The 24,906-nt window shown below is 40.7% G+C and overlaps 2 protein-coding genes and 1 long non-coding RNA gene across 12 annotated transcripts in view; 2 read left to right on the top strand and 1 right to left on the bottom strand.

The window, feature by feature from the left end:
- Positions 1-8,822, bottom strand: part of MAP2K5 (mitogen-activated protein kinase kinase 5) — a 281,469-nt gene extending 272,647 nt beyond the window's left edge. For 7 of the 9 annotated variants that reach the window (XM_073012274.1, XM_008016127.3, XM_008016130.3 and 4 more), the window contains exons 1-2: positions 8,035-8,771; positions 1,439-1,487 (exon numbers count right to left, since the gene is read on the bottom strand). In XM_073012274.1, the coding sequence (XP_072868375.1) occupies positions 1,439-1,487; positions 8,035-8,169 (184 nt within the window). In that variant the 5' untranslated portion in view covers positions 8,170-8,771. Of the gene's footprint in view, positions 1-1,438; positions 1,488-4,919; positions 5,329-8,034 lie in introns of those variants that run through there. The other 2 variants (XM_008016128.3, XM_038010087.2) reach the window with 2 other exon arrangements.
- On the top strand, positions 8,638-9,535 carry LOC140710401 (uncharacterized). The gene has a single exon (XM_073011962.1). It carries the CDS (start codon positions 8,638-8,640, stop codon positions 9,058-9,060), a length of 423 nt encoding a protein of 140 aa, XP_072868063.1. The 3' UTR covers positions 9,061-9,535.
- A 7,725-nt stretch (positions 9,536-17,260) lies between these two features.
- Positions 17,261-23,145, top strand: LOC119628063 (uncharacterized). 2 transcript variants are annotated; one of them, XR_005244356.2, is made up of 3 exons: positions 17,261-17,634; positions 18,908-19,048; positions 22,068-23,145. It is a non-coding gene; the product is annotated as an uncharacterized lncRNA (long non-coding RNA). The 2 variants fall into 2 exon arrangements; XR_005244357.2 differs by having other exon boundaries at positions 17,261-17,643.
- Positions 23,146-24,906: the final 1,761 nt, after the last annotated feature.

Genomic DNA, 24,906 nt, shown 5'->3' with positions numbered 1-24,906 from the left:
GACCCCATCTCCACATAAAATTTAAAAATTAGCCAAGCATAGTGGTGCATGCCTGTAGTCCCAGCTATTTGGGAGGCTGAGGTGGGAGGATTGTTTAAGCCAGGAGTTCGAGGTTACAGTGAGCCATCGTGCCACAGCATTCCAGGCGTGGCACCAAGGCAAGATCCTGTCTCTAAAAACAGTAATAATAATCATCATCATCTCACAATGAACACCTTGTTTGAAGGGCATTCAACACATGTGTAGCTATTTCTGTTGAACAGCTTCCTAAAAGTGGATCTGCTAAGTCAAAGGTTTTGCACATTTTATATGTTGATAAGAAATGCCAAATTATCCTCTAAAAAGGAAGTACCCATTGTATTCTCTGTAAGTAACCATCTTCATAAAAAACAGAAACAAAAAAGTATTCTATCATGCAAAAAAACTGAAATTTTTCGACGTTAAGAAGTGGCCCTCTGGCCAGGTGCAGTGGCTCATACTTGTAATCCCAGCACTTTGGGAGGCTGAGGTGAGTGGATCACTTGAGGTCAGCAGTTCAAGACCAGCCTGGCCAACATGGCAAAAACCTGTCTCTACTAAAACTACAAAAATTAATCGGGCAAGGTGGCACATACGTGTAATCTCAGCTACTCAGGAGGCTGAGGTATGAGAACTGCTTGAACCCAGGAGGCAGAGGTTGCAGTGAGCTGAGATTGCACCACTGCCCTCCAGCCTGGGCAACATAGTGAGACTTTGTGGCAAAAAAAGAGTAGCCTTCATCTAAAAAAAAAAAAAAAAAAAAAAAAAACCTACAGTTCTAAATCCTTACTTCATCCCTCTCAGCATCTGAGCCCCTATGCTGCTGACTATCTCATCTTAGCATGAGTCATTCCATGATGTCCTCTGCAATGACCTGGTTCATGTCAAACAGTTTTCTAGTCCCCAAGTCACCCTGGCCCTGTCCCCAGGCCAACTGTGGGGAGAAAGGAAGCACTAAAGACCTGAAGTGTTCCTGTCACCATCCAGCATCCCTGCCAAGCCCCACTAAAACACAATTGTTCCATGTAATGCTCATGGTAAAAGCTCTACTTTGTTTCCATGTTTTAAAGCAGCAATGGATTAAAATCTCTTAATCAATAATCACTGGCCTACAGGTAGTTTACACCTTTCATTTTGTCCCGCAATATTATTACAATCAGGAGCAAGAGCAGATAAAGGTCATGCTGGTAATTAAAGCTATATTGTAGAAATATGCTCACCCAAGATATGATTAAATAAGAAAATATTACTCAGTTCAGTATCATCATTAAACTTGTATTAATTTATAAATATTTAAATGTACCATATGATGGTCATAAATAATGTGTTTTTGTCAGTTTCTAAAATAATGCAACCCATAAACTCTTTAAAAAATGACTGCAGAAAGGAATAGTCAAGAAAGTATATAAGCCAGACTTACATTCAAATGCTGTAGTTGTTGCTTCAGGCAGAACCTGGCCTATCACATCCTAAACAAAGAAAGAATAAAGAAACACAATTAGCCATCTTCTTTATTGCTAACATGTGGCAAATCCTAGAGGAAATATGAGAACCTGGGAAAGATTTTTGAAACGTTAGCATAAACTATAAAAACATTAGCTCATAATCACACTTAGCCCAGCGACATAAACCCAGAGTTTAAATCTCTATTCCAGGAAGAAAAATCTTTAAGAAACCTTTTCCACATTTTATTAATAACATAATATTTTATTCTCAATTCAACAGTGTAAATACAAATACACTGTTGTGTATTTACAAAAACTTGGTTTCTTCTATGGGAGTCTGTGGAATACAATACAGTTGAAAGAGAAAGGGGTTCTGAGAGTCAGACTGATGGGGGTATGAATCTCTGCTCTGCACTTATCATTAAACGAATGACTTGGAAAAAAAATCACCTAACCTCTCTGAGCCTCAATCTGACTACCCTCCAAAATGGGTCTAGTAATACTTACAGAGGTAGTGTAAAATTAATCTAATAAACATAAGCTTAGACCTAGCACATTGAAGACATTCAACAAATGTAGTTCCTGATATACAACAAGCAACGCTGTGCCTCGCACTCATAATGGTAGTTCGACACACAAGTTTCTGTGCTGATATAAACCCATTATGCTACATTTAACACAAACGGTTCTTATCAACCTTTACTCCTAAGCAACAGAAAACACACTTAATGACACCGAAACAAGGTTAATCTAGCCTACAACAAAAATCTAAAAAGTGTATATAATCTGACATCAATGTTTAAATAAATCTCTCAAGTTGAAAACACATGAAAATTAGTATACTGAGACAGCTTAATTGAATAAGCACAGAACACCTAAACTCTGGGGAAAGTGACCCTCCATCACGTCCAGTCCAACTCCAATGGCCTGCAAACCTCATTTCTCTCCGGGAGCTCTGCCACAATGTCCCTCCCAGGCTGCACCAGAACTGGCACCAGGCAGCCGGCTGACAAAGCCGCTTGCAGTATTTCTCAGCAGGGAGCTCACAGCCTTTCCAAGCAGGGCACTTAGCGGAGTGGCGGCTGCAACTTCCTTCTAAAGGCAATTCTTTAGAAGCTTTTGCTGCAGTGGCAATTTGCATAATAGTCTTGCCTCTATAGTGTTTTTTTTTTTTTTTCCAAAAATAAATCTGTGAATATAAAACTGATCAAAGAGAACTATCTTAGGCAGCCCTTGCTCATTACAGCCAAAAGAGATTATTTTTTTTCCGACTCTAGTCTTCACAAATGAAACATCAACTTTTTGAGGAAGTATCTATAAAAGATTTTAGTGTTAAAAAATTCTTTCTACACTCTCATAGTTAGAAAGTATTTATGGACAGGAAACTGTAAAGGGAGTACAGAATAAAGCACACAGGCAATCCAGTGGAAAGCCTGAAAACATGAAATTGCAGCCAAACGGCTACAGCTGGATGCTAGCTCGCTCGCACAACTGAGTCCACGAAATCTCTGTGCCTCAGTTTCCTCATGTGTAATATCAGATCTTAGCTGTACCTACCAAATGAGTTAGTATTTGTAAAGTGCTCAGAAGAGTATCTAGCACATGCCAAGTGCACTAGTGTCTGGTAAATAAATAAAACACTATGACTGGAATATTACAGAGCTTACCTCATAATAAAACTTTGAAATTCCAGCACCCAACAATCAGTGGAGGATGGTGATTCACTCACTGACTTCATCCTTCAGCAGTATTTATTGAACACCCATTCTAGCCAGTGTAGGTTTAACAAAATGAGGGGAAAACAACTGCTCCATCCCCAACTCTCTAAGTTATCACCGGTTATTTCCAGGAAACTCTGATCTTGAGATGTGAACTCTGCCTCTATAGTGTTAGCAAACTAATTTAAGCTCCTTCCCACTTCGGAATAGCAGACCCCATCAAACTGCAGAGTTCTAACAACCACCTGAAAACCTGCTCAGTGGCAATGGCATGCCTTAGCCCATCGACATAAATGAGGCGCTACACATGCTTCTCATCTGATAGAGGAAAAGGGAGAAAGAACAAAGCAAACTTGAGTGAGAGAATCATGTGAACACAACCACTTTGTTCTCTAAAGCAAATAAAATGGGGCTATCATAATGACAAAGAGGTAAGAAGTTTAAACATCAGGAATATCTACTAGTCATTTTAAAGCAGGGTACATTTGATGATTTTATACACATTTTCCAGCTAAAGTGACTTCTACTCTCAACAATATAACAGGTACCTAACCTAAAGGAGGTTTCAGAAGAAAACCAGGATGGGTGCAGTGGCTCACGCCTATAATCCCAGCACTTCAGGGGGCCAAAGTGGGTGGATCACTTGAGGTCAGGAGTTTGAGACCAGCCTGGCCAACATGGTGAAACCCTGTCTCTACTAAAAATACAAAAAAATCAGCTGGACATGTGGTGTGTACCTGTAATCCCAGCTGCTCAGGAGGCTAAAGCAGGAGAATCACCTGAACCTGGGAGGCAGAGGTTGCAGTGAGCCGAGATCACACCACTGCATTCCAGCCTGGGCAACAGAGTGAGACTCCGTCTCAAAAAAAAAAAAAAGAAAGAAAGAAAAAGAAAACTGAAGTTTACACATCTTGATGATGACCATTTTTTGATGCTTTTCTTCTTCCTTTCAAAAAATCAGACAAATATCTGATAGATCCAAAACATAATTGAGTATCTATAACATGCCAGAAGCATAAAGATCACAAAGCTGTAGGCTACAGGAGAATAAAACTTGATCCTTGACTTTAGGAAGATTATAAACTGGTTACGGAGATAAAGACAAACCTGAAAGACTAGTGATATAAAACACTTAGAGTATAAGCACCAAACAAAAGACATAAATAGCAAATAGTATTTGGTAACTCAGGAGAAAGGAAAAATCACACTCAATTTAGACAGAAATCTGTGTGTGTGTGTGTGTATGTTTTCTTCTTTTTTGAGATAGGGTCTCGCTGTGTGACCCAAGCTGGAATGTAGTGGTGCAATCACGGCTCACTACAGCCTCAACCTCTGGGTTCAAGAGATTTTCCCATCTCAGCCTCCCTAATAGCTGGTACTACAGGTGTGTGCCACCATGCCCTACTAATTTTTGCATTTTTTGTAGAGACAGGGTTTCGCCATGTTGCCCAGGCTGGTCTCGAACTCCAGGGTTCAAGCAATACACCCACCTCAGCCTCCCAAAGTGTTAGCATTACAGGCCTAAGCCACCACTCCTGGCTCAGAAGTCTTATAGATGAGGGGAAATCTGAGCTTGGAGACCACAGGATACAAAAAGAAGAGGGGAGAGGGTTGAGCATTCTCTCTCATCACACACTAACCGAACCTGTTGTACAGTTTTTCCAAAACTAGGAACTCAGTCTCCAGGGAAAAAGAGAAACACAGAAAGCTGCAAAACCGAAGACCCAAATGTCTCTACCTTTGAGGGTCAGGTCGGCCTCCATACTTAAGCCCGTCCCTGGTGATTCAGACAAAAGACAAGGCCCAAAGAGACAGAGTGACTTGCCCAGGGTCTTCTAGCTATTTGATGCACAGTGACTGGAGGCCTCAACTGCTGACTTCAGGTCTGAAACACTCAGTTATGGCTGACTAGGTGACTACAACCTGCTTCTGGCATCTGCGTCAGGTTCTGCCAAAAATTAGCTGTGTGGCTTTAGCAAGGTATTTTGCCCCTGTGGGGTTCATGCCTCTTCATTTGAAATGAGTCTGAATTAGATGAGGCGATTCTTCCAGGTTCCACGTGGCTTTAAAGTTTAAGGTTCCAAGCCAGAGATGCTGACGTGTCTGTTGGTTCTTGCCTTTCCTTGATGAAGAGATGAAGTGAACCTGGAGAACAGATCACAGGAGTCTGCCAGGATCTGGGCTTGAACATTTGCTAAAATGGATCATTAGGAGACAGCACTGAACACCCACTGCCACAGGTCCTTTGTCAGGCCTTCCTGACAAAATATGCTCCACCTGGGCTTACCTGGCCAAAAGTGTGCAGGCACCTGGCATGCTGAGCTCTAGTGGTGGGTCCACTTGTGTAGTGTTTCCTGTTAGGCCAGTCAGCCTTGAGCCAGGTACAACTTAGAGATGCTCAAGAAACAGAAGACCCAAGTCCAATCCCTTATAATAACAATCCCATCAATAATAACAACACTAATGGAGCGCTTATTATGTGCTAAGTTTTTCTGAGAGTTTTACATGTATCAACTCAAGGAGTCCTCAGAACTCTAGGAGGTAGGCATTACTTTCACCCCTCCCCAACTTTTTTTTCACAAATAAAGAAACTGAGATACAGAAGATACTTGCCCCAGTAGTACAACTTGCGATTTAAACAACTTGGCTCCAGAGTTTGTGGTCTTAAACACTGGGCTGTTCTTGAAATAATCACATAATCAAATAATATAATCACATAATAATCAACCTTCCATTGTTTTAAATGAGTAAGAGAAAGCCCGTCTTTCTCATCACAGTCACAATCTCACATAATCTTGCCAAGTCTTTGAGGAAGGTACAAGTTTCCCTGTTTTACAAATAAGGAAACTAAGGCTCAGACAGGTAGACTGACTTGCCTAGTTAGCGGGACAGCTTGCAATTAAACCCAAATTCCTTGACTCTAAACCTCATGTTCTGTCCACAGAACCATAATTGCATGCATCCTCTTTTAAGTTCCCTTCTTAAACAAGTATTCTGGGGTCCTATGAAGAAACAAAAACCAACATACCTATCTCCTCCAGAAGTTTACCATCTAGTGGAGGAGACAAAGTATCATGATCAAACATGTGCTTTGCTGGGGGACCCACACAAAGCTGTGGCAACAGAGAGGTGGGGCATATAACCAAGAATGACAGAGAAAAAGCACAACTTGGCTTGGAAGGACAGGTGGGAATCGGCCGGTGAAGGGCAGACTGTAGACAGTCTGGACACCTGGGAGAACTGAGAATCAACATATATAAGTGAGGCACAGAAGTTTATAGGCCTGTGATGAGAGATGACACAGGTGCCAGGCAGACAGGGGCCAATCCAGATGTGCTCGAGGACCATGTGAAGGAGCCTGGGCCTTATCATGAGGGGAAATCTGTGTGTGCGTGACTGTGTGGAGAACTCTGGCTACAAAGAGAAGGATGGCATTTGATGCACAATATGGAAAGCTCCCAGCCAAGGCACCCAAAAATGTGCATAGCCTGGGCAGTCAGTAACATCCAGAACTCAAAATGAAGTTATAGAAATCAAATTTTGACTGAGTTACCCAAGACAATGAAAAATCACATCACAAATCTTCCTCTTCCCAAGATCCTGCCACCTTGCCCACTCTTAACTTGCAGGCAAGTTCCATTACAGATCTGCTGCTAGCAATATGCTTTTCGGAATGTCCGCTTCTGTCTTCCATGCTTCAGTTATTCAGCATGTAGAATGGGCCACAAGGCACCCTGTCTATCTCAAATGAATACCAGAAAGATCAGAAGTGGCTGCAACATGTAGGGAAATAAACCTACTAAGTCAATGAAACACAATTTTAGTTCTGGTACTGAGCTCACAGCTTTGGAAAAGCCATTTCACCTCACTGCTCCTCAGTAACTATCTGCAAAAAAGAAACAGGCCACCTACAGTGTTATACCCTGCTCTAAAATTCCATCATTTTATTTGAAATATATTCTGAATAATCTGAAAGTAAAATATCACCAATTCTAAGATGCACATTTTCCCTCAATTTTACTATCTCTGAAACTGGACTGATTTTAATAACGGATGATGTGTCATACTGTCAAGGGCAGCATGTTTTTCTAAATAAAACATCTTACATTCAATAATGCTTTAAGTTTGCTCAGGCTGGACACAGTAACTCACACCTGTAATCTCAGCACTTTGGCAAGGCTGAGGCAAGCAAATCGCAGGAGTTCGAGACCAGCCTGGGCAACATGGCAATATCTCATCTCTACAAGATACAAAAATTATCCAGGTGTGGTGGCATGTGCCAGCTACTCGGGAGGCTGAGGTAGGAGAAGCACTTGAGCCCAGGAGGCAGAGGCTGCAGTGAGCTGAGATCGTGCCACAGCACTGCAGCCTGAGCAACAGACTGAGGCCCTGCCTCAAAATAAATAAATTAAACAGTGTGCTCAAACCCGGTAAGTTAAAGTTGTCCTTTTTCCCTTTCTCAGCTGGTCACCAAGTTCAGAGAACTCAGTAGAAAAACAGGGCTGGAATCTGTCCAGGGACATTCCCTGAAACACTTGGGGGGAAAAAACATCTCTTCTAGATTTAGCTGTTTCCATTTGCTTGGTTGTGACTGTATGTGTGTCCCAGCCCGGGCTATGAGCTCTCTGAGGGCAGGGGTTCAGTCAGCTTGATCTGTCTCCCCAGGGTCCTCGATATTTGCCAGATTTCAGTGGTTGCAATTTATCAATGCTGTGCCTGAAGCAATAAAACTGCCTCCACAGGAAGCCAGCAGTAGCCATTGCCACTAGCTCAGGTCACCAGTGGTCAAGGTGCTGACTGCTCAAGTCCCTGAGTCCCCCTTGCTGGGATCGGACACTGAGATTACCACTCACCAGTACATCCCTGAAGAGTAACTGCGGCCCAGAGTGCACTGTCCAGTCCACCGCGCCACTATTTGGGATCTTGATGCGAATTACCAGCACCTGGTTCTCCATGGCAGGAAAAGGGCCAAGGGCTAGCCACAGCATTACAGGTTAAAGAGGCTCACATCCTTGGGTAGGGGATACCCACTGGCCGCTGGTTAGGAAGGAGCTCCAAGAGGTGACAAGGGGAGTGAGGGGCAGAGGACAGAGGGTGAAAACAAGGGACTGGTGGATGAGGGGGTGAGAAGAGGGGAGGGGTGATCAGGAACGCACCCGCAGGCACCGAGCCTGCCCAGACTGTCGGGGGTCTGAGGTGTCTCCCGGGGAGGGTGCACCGGGAAGCGGGCAGAGGCCCGCAGGAACTAGCTGAGGTCGGAAGGTTCTGGAGTTGAGCGAACGCTATGGTGAAGATCTCTGCCGCCGTGTGGGTGTGAGGAGGCGGCGGGGCAAGGACTCGGTTTGGAGGAGATACAGCGGCAGGTGTCCACCGCTCGTCAGTGGACTAGGAGAGGGTCCTGGACTGGAGGGACTCAGTCTGGGGCTATTAAGAAAGAGCCCGAGGGCCGCCACACCATGGAGAGTCCCCACGAGAGGGTCAAGGGGCGAGTCTTCTGCCCCACCCGGAGACACAGGGCGCGGCGCGCGCAGGCTGAGCTCCGGCCACCCGAGGCCGCGCGGACCGGCGGCGGCAGCGGCGGCGGCGACGGCGGTAGCGGCAAGAGGAGGAGGAGGAGGGCGGCGGCGACACTGTTACTCCGGAACCAAAACGCGCGGCGCCGGAACCCCGGGAGCCAACGAGCGGGACCCGCCTCCCGCGGCGCCATGTTGGAAAAGGGCAGCGGCTCCCGGGAGGACGCACCCCCGGCGCTGGGAGCTGAGGAAGCGGCGCGCGGCGTGTGGCGCGTGGCGAGTCGGGGAGAGACTGGTCCTGCTCGCTCCGGAGACCCTCCTCACCCGCGCCCGCGGCGACCAGGTCACGGCCCTTTCGTTTCCTGACCCTGCTTAATGACAGCGAACTGAAAACATCTACCAAACGAAGGGTGAAAATGATCTAGGGCTGGAGTCCGCCAAAAGCCAATTTAAGGCTTAACATTGCAGACCGTTTGTCTTTACAAAAGCTTCAAAGACTGGGCTGCAGCTCCCAGTTATCCCCCACTTTGTCAAGCCATGCATCTGAATGTTCGTGGGGTTGTGTGCATCGAATCAGCAAGAGCAAGGCAAGAACTCAAGAAATAGTTATCTTTTTTTATCCCCCCCTTACAAGTCACAAGTTCAGAGGATCGTCATCTTTCTCCCACATTAGCAAAACGTATTTGCATTTTTCAGTGAGGTTCTTTACCCCACCAGTGCCCTAAAATAGCAAACAGTTCCCTGTTCAAAAGCAATAGTAAACAAATTCACTGAAGAGTTTAATTGCCTGGGGACAGCTGCAGTAGTCGCATCATCGTCTCTTATTAAACTGTTGCAGAAATATTCGGTCTAGCCCATGTATTTTCAACTAAATAGCACTGCTTACGCAGTTGGTGATATCACGGAAGTAGCAATAAACCTTGGTTATCTTGTTTTTTGTTTGTTTTTGAGAGTCTTGCTCCGTCGCCCAGGCTGGAGTGCAATGGCGAGACCTCGGCTCACCACAACCTCCGCCTCCCGGATTCAAGCGATTCCCCTGCCGTCCCCCGCGCCCTGGTAACTGGGACTACAGGCGGGCGCCATCGTGCCCGCTTATTTTTGTATTTTCAGTAGAGACTGGGTTTCACTTTGTTGGCCAGGCTGGTCTCAAACTCCTGACCCACCTCAGCCTCCCAAAGTGCTGAGGGATTACAGGTGTGAGCCACTGTGCCTGGCCAACCTTGGTTATCTTCAAATGCCTTGTTGTCTCAGATTTTAAAGTGCATAAGTCTTGTAGAATGATGATGCCTCTACAGAGGTTTGTTTACAAATCGTAACGTGTAGGTTCGTCCTTTATCTCTTTCTTATGAAGGTGCACGAATTGGCTCTACTTTTTGGGGTTGAATTTTGTATAGACTCGGTTGAGGAGGCGTGTCAGTTTCCCTTCTAACAGTAAGGTGCTTGATTAATGTGAGAAAAAAATTAATGTTGGTCATTTTCAGTTACAATACCAAAATTTTTCTGCATACTTTACTCTGAGTTACTTTTATATTTAATTTGAAAGTCCATTGTAGGAGATAAATTATCACTTTTTAAGTTACTGTAAATTAATATCTTAGGTAGAAATTCATTTAGTCAGATCCTTCAGATATTCTAGGAATTGCCCCTTTTCACCAGCACTTCACTTTTATGAAAAATAAACTGTTCATCAAAAGTCCTCATGTACTTTTATTAAAAGTTCATTTCCTATTATTTTAGAAAATAGACCACGAAACTAGAGATTTTCTATGAATCTGTGATTTGTTAAAATGTCTCTTTTATTCAAAGTACCATGGGGAAAACCAACTCAATTTGCCAAATTTGCATACATATTCTGAAGCTTTTCCTACGATAATGGCAAACTCATATTTCTTTCCCAATATTTGCAGAGCCAGTATAATTACACGTCAGCCCTTCATAGCCTTTATATAGTAAGAAATCTTAACTTTGATGATTTGAGCAAGGATTTTCCAGAAAGTTCTAACTCTCATTGCGAGAAGCATCATAATCACTGATAATACAAGACCATTCCATTTGGTATCATAAATGACAAAATATAACTTTTTGATCTTTACCAAAATGAATAAACTACTGTCTAAATTTAAGGAATATTTAGTATTTGACATGGAAGTTGTATGTGATCTTAAGACGTTTGCATTTAGTACTTTTTTTCTTTTTTTAAATTTTTTTTTTTTTTTTTGAGGCGGAGTCTCACTGTGTCATCCAGACTGGAGTGCACTTGCGCAATCTCGGCTCACTGCAACCTCCATCTCCCAGGTTCAAGCAATTCTCCTGCCTCAGCCTCCCAAGTAGCTGGGACTATAGGCACGTGCCACCATGCCCAGCTAATTGTTGTACTTTTAGTAGAGACGAGGTTTCACCACGTTGGCCAGGCTGGTCTCGAACTCCTGACCTCAAGTGATCCACCCCTCGGCCCCCTAAAGTGCTAAGATTACAGGCATGAGCCACCGCACCCAGCCTTTTTTCTTTTTAAATGATACAAATTAAGATAGTCACTCAGGTACTGGCTGAGATAGTTTACTAGCCATTAAGCAAACTTACTGTTAAAAAAAAAAAAAAAAAAAAAGAACCTGTACTTACTTGTAGTGTTCCTACTTGAGGGATTTACTTTTCACTAAGTGTAATAGAAAATCCCTCCCCTCATGAAGTTATATTCTGATGGCGAACACAGTCAAATGAGTAAAATATATGTTAGATAGTAGTAAATGCTAAGAGAAAAATGAAATCAGAAGGGAAAATGGTAAAACAGTGAGTGCACCAGTGTGATAACACTTAAGAATATGAAAACTGGCCTATATTGGCTTCTGTTAGCTGGCAAATTTAACTGAAAATAGACACATTACTGAAAAGTTAGATGTCTAGTGATTTTTTTAAATTGTGATAAAATACACATAAAATTTACCGTTGTACTCATTTTGAAGTGTACAGATCAGTAATGTTACATACATTTACCCTGTTATGCAGCCAATCTCCAGATTTTCATCTTGCAAAACTGAAGCTCTGTATTATTAAACAACTGCCCACTTCCCCTTCCCTTCAGCCCCTGGCAACCACCAATCAACTTTCTATTTCTATGAATTTGACTACTCTGGATACCTCATATAAATAGAATCATACAGTATCTGCCTTCTTATGACTGGCTTATTTTGCTTAGTATAATGCCTTCAAGGTCCATCCATGTTGTAACATGTGTCAGCATTTCCTTTTTCTTTTTGTATTTTTAGTAGAGACAGGATTTCGCCATGTTGGCCAGAGTGGTCTCGAACTCCTGACCTCAGGTGATCCACCCGCCTTGGCCTCCCAAAGTGCTGGGATTACAGGCGTGAGCCACCACCCCTGGCCATTTCGTTCCTTTTTAAAGCTGAACAAAATTCTGTTGGTGTATATAACACATTGTGTTCATCCATTCATCTATCAATGAACATTTAAGTTGTTTCCACCTTTTGGCCATTGTGAATAAAGCTGATATGAACATGGGGGTACAAATATCTGTTCCTGTCTCTGCTTTTGACTTTTTGGGATGTATACTCAAAAGTGGAATTGCTGGATCATATTTTCTATGTTTAATTTTTTGAGGACTCACCATGCGGTTTTCCATAGTGGCTGTACCATTTTACATTCTCACCAAAAGTGCATTAAGAGTTCCAATTTCTCCACATTTTCACCACCACTTATTTTCTGTATTTCTGTATTTCTGTTATTTTCTGTATTTGTTTATAGTAGCTATCCTGTTGGGTATAATGTGATATCTCACTATGGTTTTAATTTGTATTTCTCTAATGATTAGTGACGTTGAACATCTTTACCTAGTCTTGTTGCTCATTTGTACATCTTCTTTGGAGAAATACCTATTGAAGTTTTTTGCCCATTTTATGTATTTATTTATTTATTTATTTTTGAGACAGAGTCTTGCTCTGTCTCCCAAGCTGGAGTACAGTGGTGCGATCTCAGCTCACTGCAACATCCGCCTCCCAGGTTCAAGGGATTCTCCTAGCTCAGCCTCTCAAGTAGCTGGGACTACAGGTGTGCGCTACCACACCCAGCTAATTTTTGTATTTTTAGTAAAGACAAGGTTTCACCATGTTGGCCAGGCTGGTCTCGAACTCCTAACCTCAGGCGATCCACCCACCTTGGCCTGCCAAAGTGCTGGGATTACAGGCGTGAACCACCACACCTGGCCTTTTTTTTGCCCATTTTAATAGGGTTATTTTGTTGTTGTGATTTATTTTTTTAAGGAGGAAAATTACATTTTGCTGTTATAAATTCAAAGGAGTTTTCTTTCATCTCTTATTACCTTGATCCCAATATCGAATCCTTAACCCACAATCTGAGCCTTTCTCACCACCTTCACTGCTACTACCCGAGTCCAAACTATTCTTTCATCTTCTTTTTTCACCCTTGCCCCTACCACCAGCAGTATTATCTACCCAGTTGCCACAGTTAGATCAGGTCACTTGTTTGACTAAAACTCTACAGACAGCTTCCTATCTTGTGCAGGAAAAAAGCCAAAATCCTTTTCTTGGCCTACAAAACTCTACACATTCTGCCCCTCATCCCATCTAAACTCTCAAACTTCATTTCCTGCTACTCTCCCTCACTCATACCAGCCTCCTCCTCACTGTGCCTTGAAAGTGTCCCGCATCCCACTTCAGGGCCTTTGCATTTGCCATTTCCTCTGCTTGGATTGCTCTTAACCTAGGTATCTGCATGGCTCTTCCCTCATATTCTGTAGGTCTTGACTCAAAGGTCACCTTCTTGCTGCGTGAGGCTCTCCCTTGGCACATTATCAAGATTGCAGGCCATCCTCAAACCCATAGATACAAGTATGAAGGCATGCATGATTCCTAATCCTCTTCCCTAGTTTATTTTTCTCCTGGCGCTTATCACTATTTTTTTTTCTTTCTGTTTTTGAGACAGGGTCTGGCTCTGTCGCCCAGGCTGGAGTGCAGTGGTGTGATCTCAGCTCAATGTAACCTCCACCACCTGGGCTCCAACGATCCTCCCACCTCAGCCCCCTGAGTAGCTGTGACCACATGTGTGCACCACCACGCCCAGCTATTTTTTTGTATTTTTAGTAGAGACAGGGTTTCACCATGTTGGCCAAGTTGGTCTTGAATTCCTGAGCTCAAGTGATCTGCATGTCTTCCAAAGTGCTGGGATTACAGGCATGAACCACCACACCCTGCCCATTTATCACTATTTAACATACCACATGTTTTACTCATTTGTTTCTCACCTAGACTGTAACTTCGTGAAGGGATGAAATTGTGTGTTTTATTCACTTCCATATCCCTAGTACCTAAAGAGTATCTGGAACATAGTGGGCACTTTAATAATATTTGCTGACTGAACAGGGAGTTTTGAAAGCAGAGTAGGTTGAATAATAGGAATGCAACTTCCACTGCATCTTGCATCGCCTGCCTGCCTTGAACATCAATCACCTTCCCCCTTGCCTTTCCACCACCACCACCATCAAGATTGTGGCAATAACAATTATAGACTCCCATTAAATGGTACATTTTATTTAAAATAATGATTGCCTCCTATGTTTAAGAAATTCACCTGGCCGGGCATGGTGGCTCACACCTGTAATCCCAGCGCTTTGGGAGGGCGAGGCAGGTGGATCACAAGGTCAGGAGATGAAAACCATCCTGGCTAACATGGTAAAACCCCATCTCTACTAAGAAATTCACCTGGATGGGCATGGTGGCTCACACCTGTAATCCCAGCACTTTGGGAATGCAAGGCAGGTGGATCACAAGGTCAGGAGATTGAAACCATCCTGGCTAACATGGTAAAACCCTGTCTCTACTAAAAATACAAAAAATTAGCCAGGTGTCGTGGCATGTGCCTATAGTCCTAGCTACTCGGGAGACTGAAGCCTGAGAATCACTTGAACCTGGGAGGCAGACATTGCAGTAAGCCAAAATCATGCCACTACACTCCAGCCTGGGCAACAGAGTGAGCCTCCATCTCAAAAAAAAAAAAAAAAAGAAAGAAATTCACCTGTCTCCTTCAGCACCCAGTATGGGCCCTTGCAGATAACACTCCAATATATGCCAATTAATTTTGATTTAAAAGAACACAGTCCAGATGCAGTGACTCACACCTGTAATCCCAGCACTTTGGGAGACCAAGGCACCGATCGCTTAAGCCTAGAAGTTCAAGACCAGCCTGGGCGACATGGTGAAACCCTGTCTCTACAAAAAATACAAAAATTAGCCAGGCATGGTGGCACATGCCTGTAGTCCCAGCTACTCAGGAGGCTGAGGTGGGAGGACTGCCTGAGCCTGGGAGGTCGAGGTTACAGTGAGCTGTGATCACACCATTGCACTCCAGCCTGGGTGACAGAGTGACACCCTGTCTCAAAAAAAAAAAGTTGCCTTTCTACACACCAGCAATGTCTTTGAAATTTTGATTGAAAAAATAATGTATAATAGCAACAATAAAACAATAAACATAATTATTCTCATGTTGCTTCATATCTATTAATTTTGAGACAGAGTCTCTGTCACCCAAGCTGGAATGCAGTGGCACACTCTCCGCTCACTGCAATCTCTGGCTCCCACATTCAAGTAATTGTCGTGCCTCAGCCTCCTGAGTGGTTGGGATTACAGGCATGCACCACCATGTCCGGCTAATTTTTGTATTTTTAGTAGAGATAGGTTTTTACCATATTGGCCAGGCTGGTCTCGAGCTCCTGACTTCAAGTGATTTGCCTGCCTCGGCCTCCCAAAGTGCTGGAATTACAGAGGTAAGCCACTGCCCCCAGCCCTTTTAATTTTTTTTTAAAGACTATGAAGAGACAGATAAAAAATGAACAGAAACTCCCAAAAGTGTAACAGGAGAGTTGCCGTCTTCTGTTTCGGCAGGAATGGAAACGAACAATACACTCACACAGAGGCAGAAATTACAGTTCCACAGGTCATTCATGGACCACCACTATATGCCAAGCACTGTGGATTTTAAACACTCTAAAATGAACTAATTTATTAGACATAATTTCTACATAACACATTTTTCAGTAGACTGGTGTTCCTACAAATCATTTAAACTTTATTTTTTCTCTCTTCTCATTGTTTAAACTTATCTATATTTCTTTATATGTAGTTGTAATCATAATAACAGAGCACTTCCGCATCCATTGTCTGACAAAATTATCTTGTGCATCTTACGACAAGTGTAGAGTAGAGGCTGAGAATGTGGACTCTGTAGACACATGGGAAGAACACTTACCATGTGTGGCCTTGGGCAAGACCCTTTGGTTTCCACAACTGAAAAATACACATAAAAACAGTACCTAATTCATGGGGTTGTTATGAGAGGACTAAGTGAGTCCATATGTGCCAAGTGCTTAGATGAGGACCTGGCAAAAGTAAATGCTATGTAAGTGTTAGATACATTTCTTACTGTATACGTGAAGACATTAAGACTTGGAAAGCTCGCCGGGCGCGATGGTTTACGCCGGTAATCTCAGCACTTTGGGAGGCCGAGGTGGGCGGATCACGAGGTCAGGAGATGGAGACCATCCTGGCTAACACGGTGAAACCCCATCTCTACTAAAAAATACAAAACATCAGCCGGGCGTGGTGGCGGGCGCCTGTAGTCCCAGCTGCTCGGGAGGATGAGGCAGGAAAATGGTGTAAACCCGGGAGGCGGAGCTTGCAGTGAGCTGAGATCCGGCCACTGCACTCCAGCCTGGGCGACACAGCGAGACTCCGTCTCAAAAAAAAAAAAAAAAAAAAAAAAAAAAAAAAAAAGACTTAGATACCTCTAATTTTTCTCAGTTACTCTACCAGCCAGCAATGGTAGAGCAAGAACTGAAACCATATCTTTTCTCTTCAAAGCAGGGTTCTTTGTATTCCACATATAGTGGAAAAGTGGTAAATACCAAACTAAATAGCATGGTTGGGAACCGGACATAGACATGCAGGAATGAAAATAAAATTTCAGAGTTAAAGGGGACTTAAAAAATCATCAATCTAATCCCCTTCCCATTCAAGATTCTATCTGCCCCCTACCCATCTCCCGAAGGAATTGACATGTAGTGTCTGAACAGCTCCAACAACAGAAGACTGTCTCAGGAGGTAACCCATTCCATTTTCTGAGGATTAAAACACTCTCCATGTCTCCTAGTTACTAACACATTACTTCTAGTTCTGTTTTAAAAGAGTAAGTCTAACTGATTCTAGGACTTTCTGTTTCATGTTTCACTTCATTTACTTCTACACATCATTCTAAATTTGATTTTAAAATAGCAAAATTATTGTATGAGAAAACAGGTGGCACCATTTGAAATACCTCAAGAGGAAATTCAACAAGATTACAATCTCCTGTCTTTAGCATTCATAGTTAATTCATTACATCTGAGATAATATTTCAAAACTTATTGCTGTTCTTGTAAAGAATCCATACGATCTCCAATTAAAGTATACTGTTTTTTAAAAAGCTATTAAAAACAAAGGCAAGTTTTCTTTTTAATTTTGAACCATCACATATTTATTAAACATTGAGGCTTTATTATATGATCAGTGCTGGAAAGAAAACTTCATAACACATGGTTCTCACCCAGTTGTGGACAGCAGTGTTTTCAGTATGACTTGAATGGACTATATAAATAGATTTAGAACAGCTAGATTTTGTTGGCAGGGAAAGTTACCGGGATTTCAACACTGTCAAGGCAACATTGACAAGTGCCTTCAACACCGTCAAGGCAAAAGTATTTCTTGGATGAATAAATGACTGTTGATTTTGAAATGTGATCTAAAATTAAGTGACACTATTTAGATTTTTATTCAAACTTTCAAATTCTTGCTTCCTTCATTTAGATTTGAAAACATAAGAAACTAAAATTTTGGTTGTCATCTCATGGGAAGAGTCTTGATACAGTGTGTAAAAAAGGTAACAAAGGTATCTATTTTCATCTAGTTCTTAAACATCTATGTCTTCTGAAATAAAAATATCCACTTTAAGTGGAGTTTTACATTTATATCTATTTGCTAGAGTATTAATTTTTTATTTTGTATATTTTTATTCTTCCTTTAGGGTTTGAGTAGACAACTTTTTAAGTCTGATTTTAAATTATGAACTAATATGAAAATGGAGTAAAATGAATCACTTTGTGGTTAATAAATTCAATGTTCTGTTTACAGACAGATTGTTATAAAATTACTGATATATTCTCGCAGAAGCAGTAAAGGTTATGTCAAATAAGTACTGAAAAAATTATACTACGTAGTGTTAATGATGTTACCTTAACATACCAGCTTCAGGGGCTGCATAATTGTTTCTGCTAACCCATAAATTTTTGAGTAACAACAAAATTATTGTGATTTTTCTTACTAAATAATTCATACATTACAAAGCATGTATGTAACAAGGTCCATGAATCACTAAAGCATATAATGATCATATATCTAATGACATAGCTCTTTTCATAAGATGAATTCAAATAGATTTATGTATTTAGGTTAACTAAGAAATACTGAGTTTATAAGATTCATAATTCTATCAACAACAACAAAAAAAACTTCAAATCTTCTTTAAGACGTTCAGTTTCCATGATTTGCTTTTAAAACTGAAAGCTTTTGTTTATCAAAATCCTTGTTTAAGCTACTTTTCATGAAGTTTTACAGCTTTTAAATTGATACTATAAATATCACCGAAGATAAATTAATAATATAATGGAATAGTACAATGTTCATAAACTGTATTTAAAATGATATAAGTGCAACTAAAATAGCCATAAGCAATACTACATAAAACGGTTACTAGTAGTAACTGATTCTCTTTATCCAGCAACTAGGATCTAAGAAAGGATATTTTCATTTACTAACACTTTACATGCCTTACGTTGGTCTTATCTTAAATAATCTCAAACCAAATGTATCCTTTTCATAATGTTACTAAAAATGATCCCAAATGAAATTTCATCTACTTAATCAAAACTAGGTTTCATAATTAAAAATTTTTAAATTCTAAGACTGCTACATACAAAATGATGTCAACATGCATTAACTATTTTAATCTCTAACATTTTTTAACCTCATGCAGTCATATTTTATCATACTAACATTGAATCCTTTACTAATTTTTAAAAATTGTTTTTAATTGTGATAAAATACACATAATATAATATTTACCATGTTAACCTTTTTTTTTTTTTTCTTTTTAGAGACAAGGTCTTGCTGTGTTGCCCAGGCTGGAGTGCATTGGCTGTTAACAGGCACAATCATGCCACACTGCAGCTTTCGAACTGTTGGGCACAAGTAATCCTCCTGCCTCCACCTCCTATTAACTGTACCATTCAGTGGTTGTAAGTACATTGATGTTATTCTACAACCATCAATACCATCCATCTACAGAACGTTTATCATATTGCAGAACCCAAACTCTGTACCCATCAAACACTAATTGTGCATTGTCCTCTTCTTTTTTTTTTTTTTTTTTTGAGACGGAGTTTCACTGTTGTTACCCAAGCTGGAGTGCAATGGCATGATCTCGGCTCACTGCAACCTCCAGTTCCCAGGTTCAAGCCATTCTCCTGCCTCAGCCTCCCAAGTAGCTGAGATTATAGGCACGCGCCACCACGGTTGGCTAATTTTTTGTATTTTTAGTAGAAATGGGGTTTCACCATGTTAGCCAGATTGGTCTTGAACTCCTGACCTCGGGTGATCCTCCTGCCTCGGTCTCCCAAAGTGTTGGGATTACAGGCGTGAGCAACTGCATCCAGCCTGTCCTCTTCTCTTTAATAATTTTAAGAGCCTTATTAAGATATAATTTCCATGCCATACACTTCTTTCATTTAAAGTGTACAATTCAGTGGTTTGCATATAGTCACAGAATTGGGCAACCAAACCCAATCAATTTTAGAACAGTTTCATCAGCAGCAAAAGAAACCCCATGCCCCTTAGTGGTGACTCCCCATTTGTCCCCAACCTCTTCAGTCCTAGGCAAACACTAATCTACCTTCCGTCTCTACAGATTTGCCTATTCGGAACATTTCATATAAATGGAATTATATGAGATCTTTTACGACTGGCTGATCTCACTTAGTGTAATTTTTTTTTTTTTTTTTTTTTTTTTGAGACAAAGTCTGGCTCTGTTGCCTAGGCTGGAGTGTAGTGGCGCGATCTCGGCTCACTGCAACCTCCGCCTCCCGGGTTCACACCATTCTCCTGCCTCGGCCTCTCGAATAGCTGCGACCCTGTAGTCCACCACCACGCCCAGCTAATTTTTCCTATTTTTAGTAGAAACGGGGTTTCACCGTGTTTGCCAGGATGGTCTCGATCTCCTGACCTTGTGATCCGCCCGCCTCAGCCTCCCAAAGTGCTGGGATTACAGGCGTGAGCCACCGTGCTGGGCCTCACTTAGTGTAATATTTTTAAGCTTCATCATTGCTATAGCTTGTATCAGTATTTCATCCCTTTTTTGAATGAGTAATATTCCATTGTGTCACTATGCTACATGTTACCTGTTCATCAACTAATGAATATTTTTGTTTCCACTTTTTTGCTAGTATGAATAATGCTGATATGAACAATTGTGTACAAGTTTTTGTGTGGATATATGTTTTCAGTTCTCTAGGGTGTATACCTAGGAGCAGAATTGCTGGGTCATATAGTAATTCCGTGTTTAATATTTTGAGCAACTGCCAAACTTTTCCAAAGCAGCTGCACCAATTTACATTTCCTCCAGCAATGCATGAGTTTTTCATTTCTCCACATTCTCATCCACACTTATTTTTGTCTTTTTGATCACAGTCATCCTAGTGGATATGAAGTGGTATCTCGTTGTGGGTTTATTTTGCATTTTCCTAATGATTAGTTGAACATCTTTTCATGTGCTTATTAGCCATTTATATATCTTCTTGGAGAAATGTGTGTTCAAATCAAATTTTCAATTGGGTTGGTGAGCTTTAAAAGTTATTTATGTATTCTGCATATAAGTCCTTTATCAGATATATGATTTGTACATATTTTCTCCCATTCTGTGGGTTGTCTTTCATTTTCTTGATAGAGACCTTTGAAGCACAAATATTTTACATTTTGATGAAGTCATGGTTGTATTTGTCCATTTTTTCTTTCGTCATCTGCCTTTATCCTTTTCCGAAATGTTATAGGTTGGTGCAAAAGTAATTGTGGTTTTGGTTTTGCCTTTTTTTTTTTTTTTTTTTTTTTTTTTGGTGAGACGGAGTCTTGCTCTGTCGCCCAGGCTGGAGTGCAGTGGCGCGATCTCGGCTCACTGCAAGCTACGCCTTCTGGGTTCACGCCATTCTCCTGCCTCAGCCTCCCGAGTAGCTGGGACTACAGGCGCCCGCCACCACACCCGGCTAATTTTTGTATTTTTGGTAGAGACAGGGTTTCACCATGTTAGCCAGGATGGTCTCCAACTCTTGACCTTGTGATCCGCCCACCTTGGCCTCCCAAAGTGCTGGGATTACAGGCATGAGCCACCGCACCCGGCCACCTTTTTTTTTTTTTTTTAATTGCCAAGTTTGTGTTGGTGGAAACTGTTTTAGCCACATTTTCATTAAAAGAAAAAAAAAATTCCACATCTGATCTCCAATTTATATTAGAAAACTACTGTATGGACTGTGGTCATACTAATAACACTTCTTATTGTTGGGAAAGCCCTGGTGAAACATTTGTCAAGCGCATAAAATGATATGAAAGTGAAATCTAGTAACTAAGATTTGTGTTCTATCGATTGTGTAGCTTAAGTAATTTTTCATTACTAACAGATTTAATAAGTATAAGTAGTTAAAGATTCAGACTTGGCACTAGTCATTAGCATGTAATTGAACTAGTGAAAAAGATCAGTTAAAGCTGTGTTGATTACCACCTTATCTTTGAAAGGCAATTAAAGACCTCAATCATTGCAACAAGATTTGATTGTGCAGCCTTTATTGGACATTGATCTTTCAGCAAAGTGCAGTTACATTTTCCATTAATTGACAGTAACAGAATTTAACTCTGATACCCTAGACTGTTGACCCAGGTGAGATGTAATGCTAAGTACTTGTTAGGTTAAGATGCCCCCAGATGTCATTATTGTCTGAATAGTAAGTGCTGAAAAACAGTAGATACTTAATCCACTAGCTTTAGGATAAGGTTTCTGTTGTCTGCATTAGCTTTTCAGTGAAGTGAAACCAAGATCTTTGCCTTTTATGTCATCCCACTTATTCAAACATCATTAACAGAGTTAAAAGATATTTCATGAAGAACTATAGATGTTTTGTGCTTACAGTTTTGGGTGAATATAAATATAAATGACGTGAAGTAAAATGTACTTTAAAAAATACATATGGTTTTTAATACTTAAAAATGTTTCAGCCAGGCGCGGTGGTTCATGCCTGTAATCCCAGCACTTTGGGAGGCCAAGGCGGGCGGATCACTTGAGATCAGGAGTTCAAGACCAGCCTGACCAACATGGTGAAACCGTCTGTACTGAAAATACAAAATTAGACAGGCGTGGTGGTGCATTCCTGTAATCCCAGCTACTCAGGAGGCTGAAACAGGAGAATCGCTTGGACCTGGGAGGCGGAGGCTGCAATGAGCCAAGATCGCACCACTGCACTCCAGCCTGGACAAGACTAAAACTCCTCTCAAAAAGAAAATTTCAATTTTTACAGAAGTCAACGTTAGAAAAATATTAATGCCCCAAAATGTGTGGTAAACTATAACTGATTGTACAATTTGGCATTTTAGGACATCAGCACTAAGAAAATAGAGATTTTTGTACTAGCAGCCTCTCTCATGCTCCCAAATAGGTTACTGAATCTTTATAGTGGCTCAAACCTTACACAGGAACTGAGAATTTTGCCTAGAAATTTATTCCAATATGTGATCATTCATTTGTATAGGAATAACAATAGAAGAGATGCAAGGTTTTGTACTAAAAGTACACCTTTATTAAAACAGTTTTGGTTGGATTATTTTAAACACAAAAATCCTATCAAAGAAATATGACAGAAAAGCTAAATCAGTGGTTTCACCAATTAAGGAAACTACTCATATGCAGAAGGGCATGGCCTGTTCAGCTCCCCACATGGCACTTCAGGGTTAGTGGGCATGTGCCTTCAGCGCACCTCTCATTCTCTCTCCATCACCTTGTTTTTGAAATGTTTTAATTAATGAAGTCCTTTAAGTAGAAATGTAAATATATGGAGCAGAAGAATGTGGCTTATAAAAACAGAGCTTTTGCAGAGACAAAAGTAAAACTGATGCACATTTTCGGGTAGAAAAGTCTCTTGTTTCTTTCTTCTCAGATTGCAAGTGGAAAAACTAAGACACAAAGGAGGAGAGTTATTAGCCTGAGGTCAAAAAGACAGCACTGATACTAAAAATAGACTTAGTCTCCTGACTTACATGTTTATACTTTCTCCCTTTTAGGCCATAATACTTTGGTATAATATGCAGCTTTAAAGAAAAAAACCATTGCTGTTCAATGGGAAGTACTGTTTTCAGACTAAAAGTTTACAAGACTTAATAAATCCAATGAATGATATTTAAATTTTTAAACCACACCTTTACCCATTGTTGAGTTCATCCTTCACCATGATCAACTCCATAAGAGCAAGAGGTCTATTGATTTTCATGTAATACAAGAAAATATTACATTTGCTTAATTGTTATAGTGAGCACATCAGACAAGAAATCAAGGCCCTATTTAATGCTGCAAGCAGCAGAGAATTACAGAGATCAATAGGGTAGTTTGTCAAAGATGTTCTCCAAGGAGACTTACCTATCACATATGGACAAGAAGTCACACTGACTATAGCTATTGAAAAACAGGTAAGCAGAGTCAGCAGTACAAATTATCAGAAATCAAACAGGCCAGTGTGAAAAGAGGTGCAACTCTACTGAAAAGCTGTATTCATAGTCTGGTAATTAAAAACCATTTTATCAGCCTTGTGTTGGGACCAAACCTTTACAGCCAGTATTGACAAGACCAGCAGCAATGAATGAGCAGTATTTGACTTAAAACTTATGAGCTATAGTTATTTAACTTTGCCCATTACAGAGGAAATCAGTTCTAGCCTTCCCTGCAAAATGCTAATAGTCAGTTGTTTTATTATTAATGAAGCTTAATGTAACACTATCTCCTTTGTGTAAGCCATTCATTTAACTAGTGTCAAGTATATTCTTCTGGACTACATATATTGGCGTAAGTACTTCTTTGATTAAACTGTTACTTAGAATTGCTTTTAGACAAGTGAACACTACATATATTTGCAGAACAGTTCACTCTCTGTAGATCATTTAAAATGACTACCTTTAACGAAGCTGGTTTGTATTACTTCATTATTCTGGTGCCTTCACCTCAGTCACTTCCACTCACTTTCTCTACTGACTTGACAGGAGTAAGCATCCAAATGTTGAATTTTATTAAATGTTTTGCTACAAAAATGTGTAAGTGTTGCAGAGTATCAGCAACACATTAACATAAAATGATATATAATGTATGTTTGTAATTATGGGAGAGATCATAAATCTTAAACACCCATTGGTTTAGAAATTAAATAGTTCTACTTAGTTCTCCCTAAATTACTCCAAATTTCTGAAATTTACCATTCATCTGGGTATGTTGTGACTACCCCAAGGATAAATTTTTTAAATGACTTGGCTTTCAAAAATGCAATTAAGTTAATAAAATTCAAATGCAAAAGTGCCATTAGGTCTTTAAAATTTCAGCCCACTCCCTATTGCCAATAAGTCTATGGATATATACCATTTCAGTTAATTGCTTTTATAAACAGTTACTAAATTTATTTTTCTGCATCTTTCTAGAAGACCTTAATTGTTCTGGCAGCTTTATAGGAAAGCTATTTTAACTTTTAATGAGTCTGAATTTCATTCACCTTGCTACACTTGTATTAACCACTTATTATTACATTTTAAAAACGATATGGTTTTGGACTCTTTAAGCAACAAGAAGTTTCAACATTACACTCCAACCCCTCCTCCAGGTAAATGACACAAGGCCTTTAAAACATTTCTATTTACAGTCCTGGCAGCTGAATGGCTTAGTCTTGAGATTACAATTAGATTCTCATCAATTTTGGATTTGCCAATGATATAATATTTCCATCATACATCCTAATGTCTTCTACTTCTTTTTCCATTGTTATATAAAATATTTTCCCCCCTCCTCTTTTGTGTGGGCATCTCT

Source organism: Chlorocebus sabaeus, chromosome 26 (genome assembly GCF_047675955.1).
Source record: "Chlorocebus sabaeus isolate Y175 chromosome 26, mChlSab1.0.hap1, whole genome shotgun sequence".
In the NCBI taxonomy this organism is placed as follows: domain Eukaryota; kingdom Metazoa; phylum Chordata; class Mammalia; order Primates; family Cercopithecidae; genus Chlorocebus; species Chlorocebus sabaeus.
Note: the sequence above shows the minus strand (reverse complement) of the source record. Positions and strands in the feature narration are given on the sequence as shown.

What these genes read in the sequence shown, in the direction of transcription:
- LOC140710401 (XM_073011962.1), top strand. Translation starts at nt 8,638, where the DNA reads ATGGAGAGTCCCCACGAGAGGGTCAAGGGGCGAGTCTTCTGCCCCACC.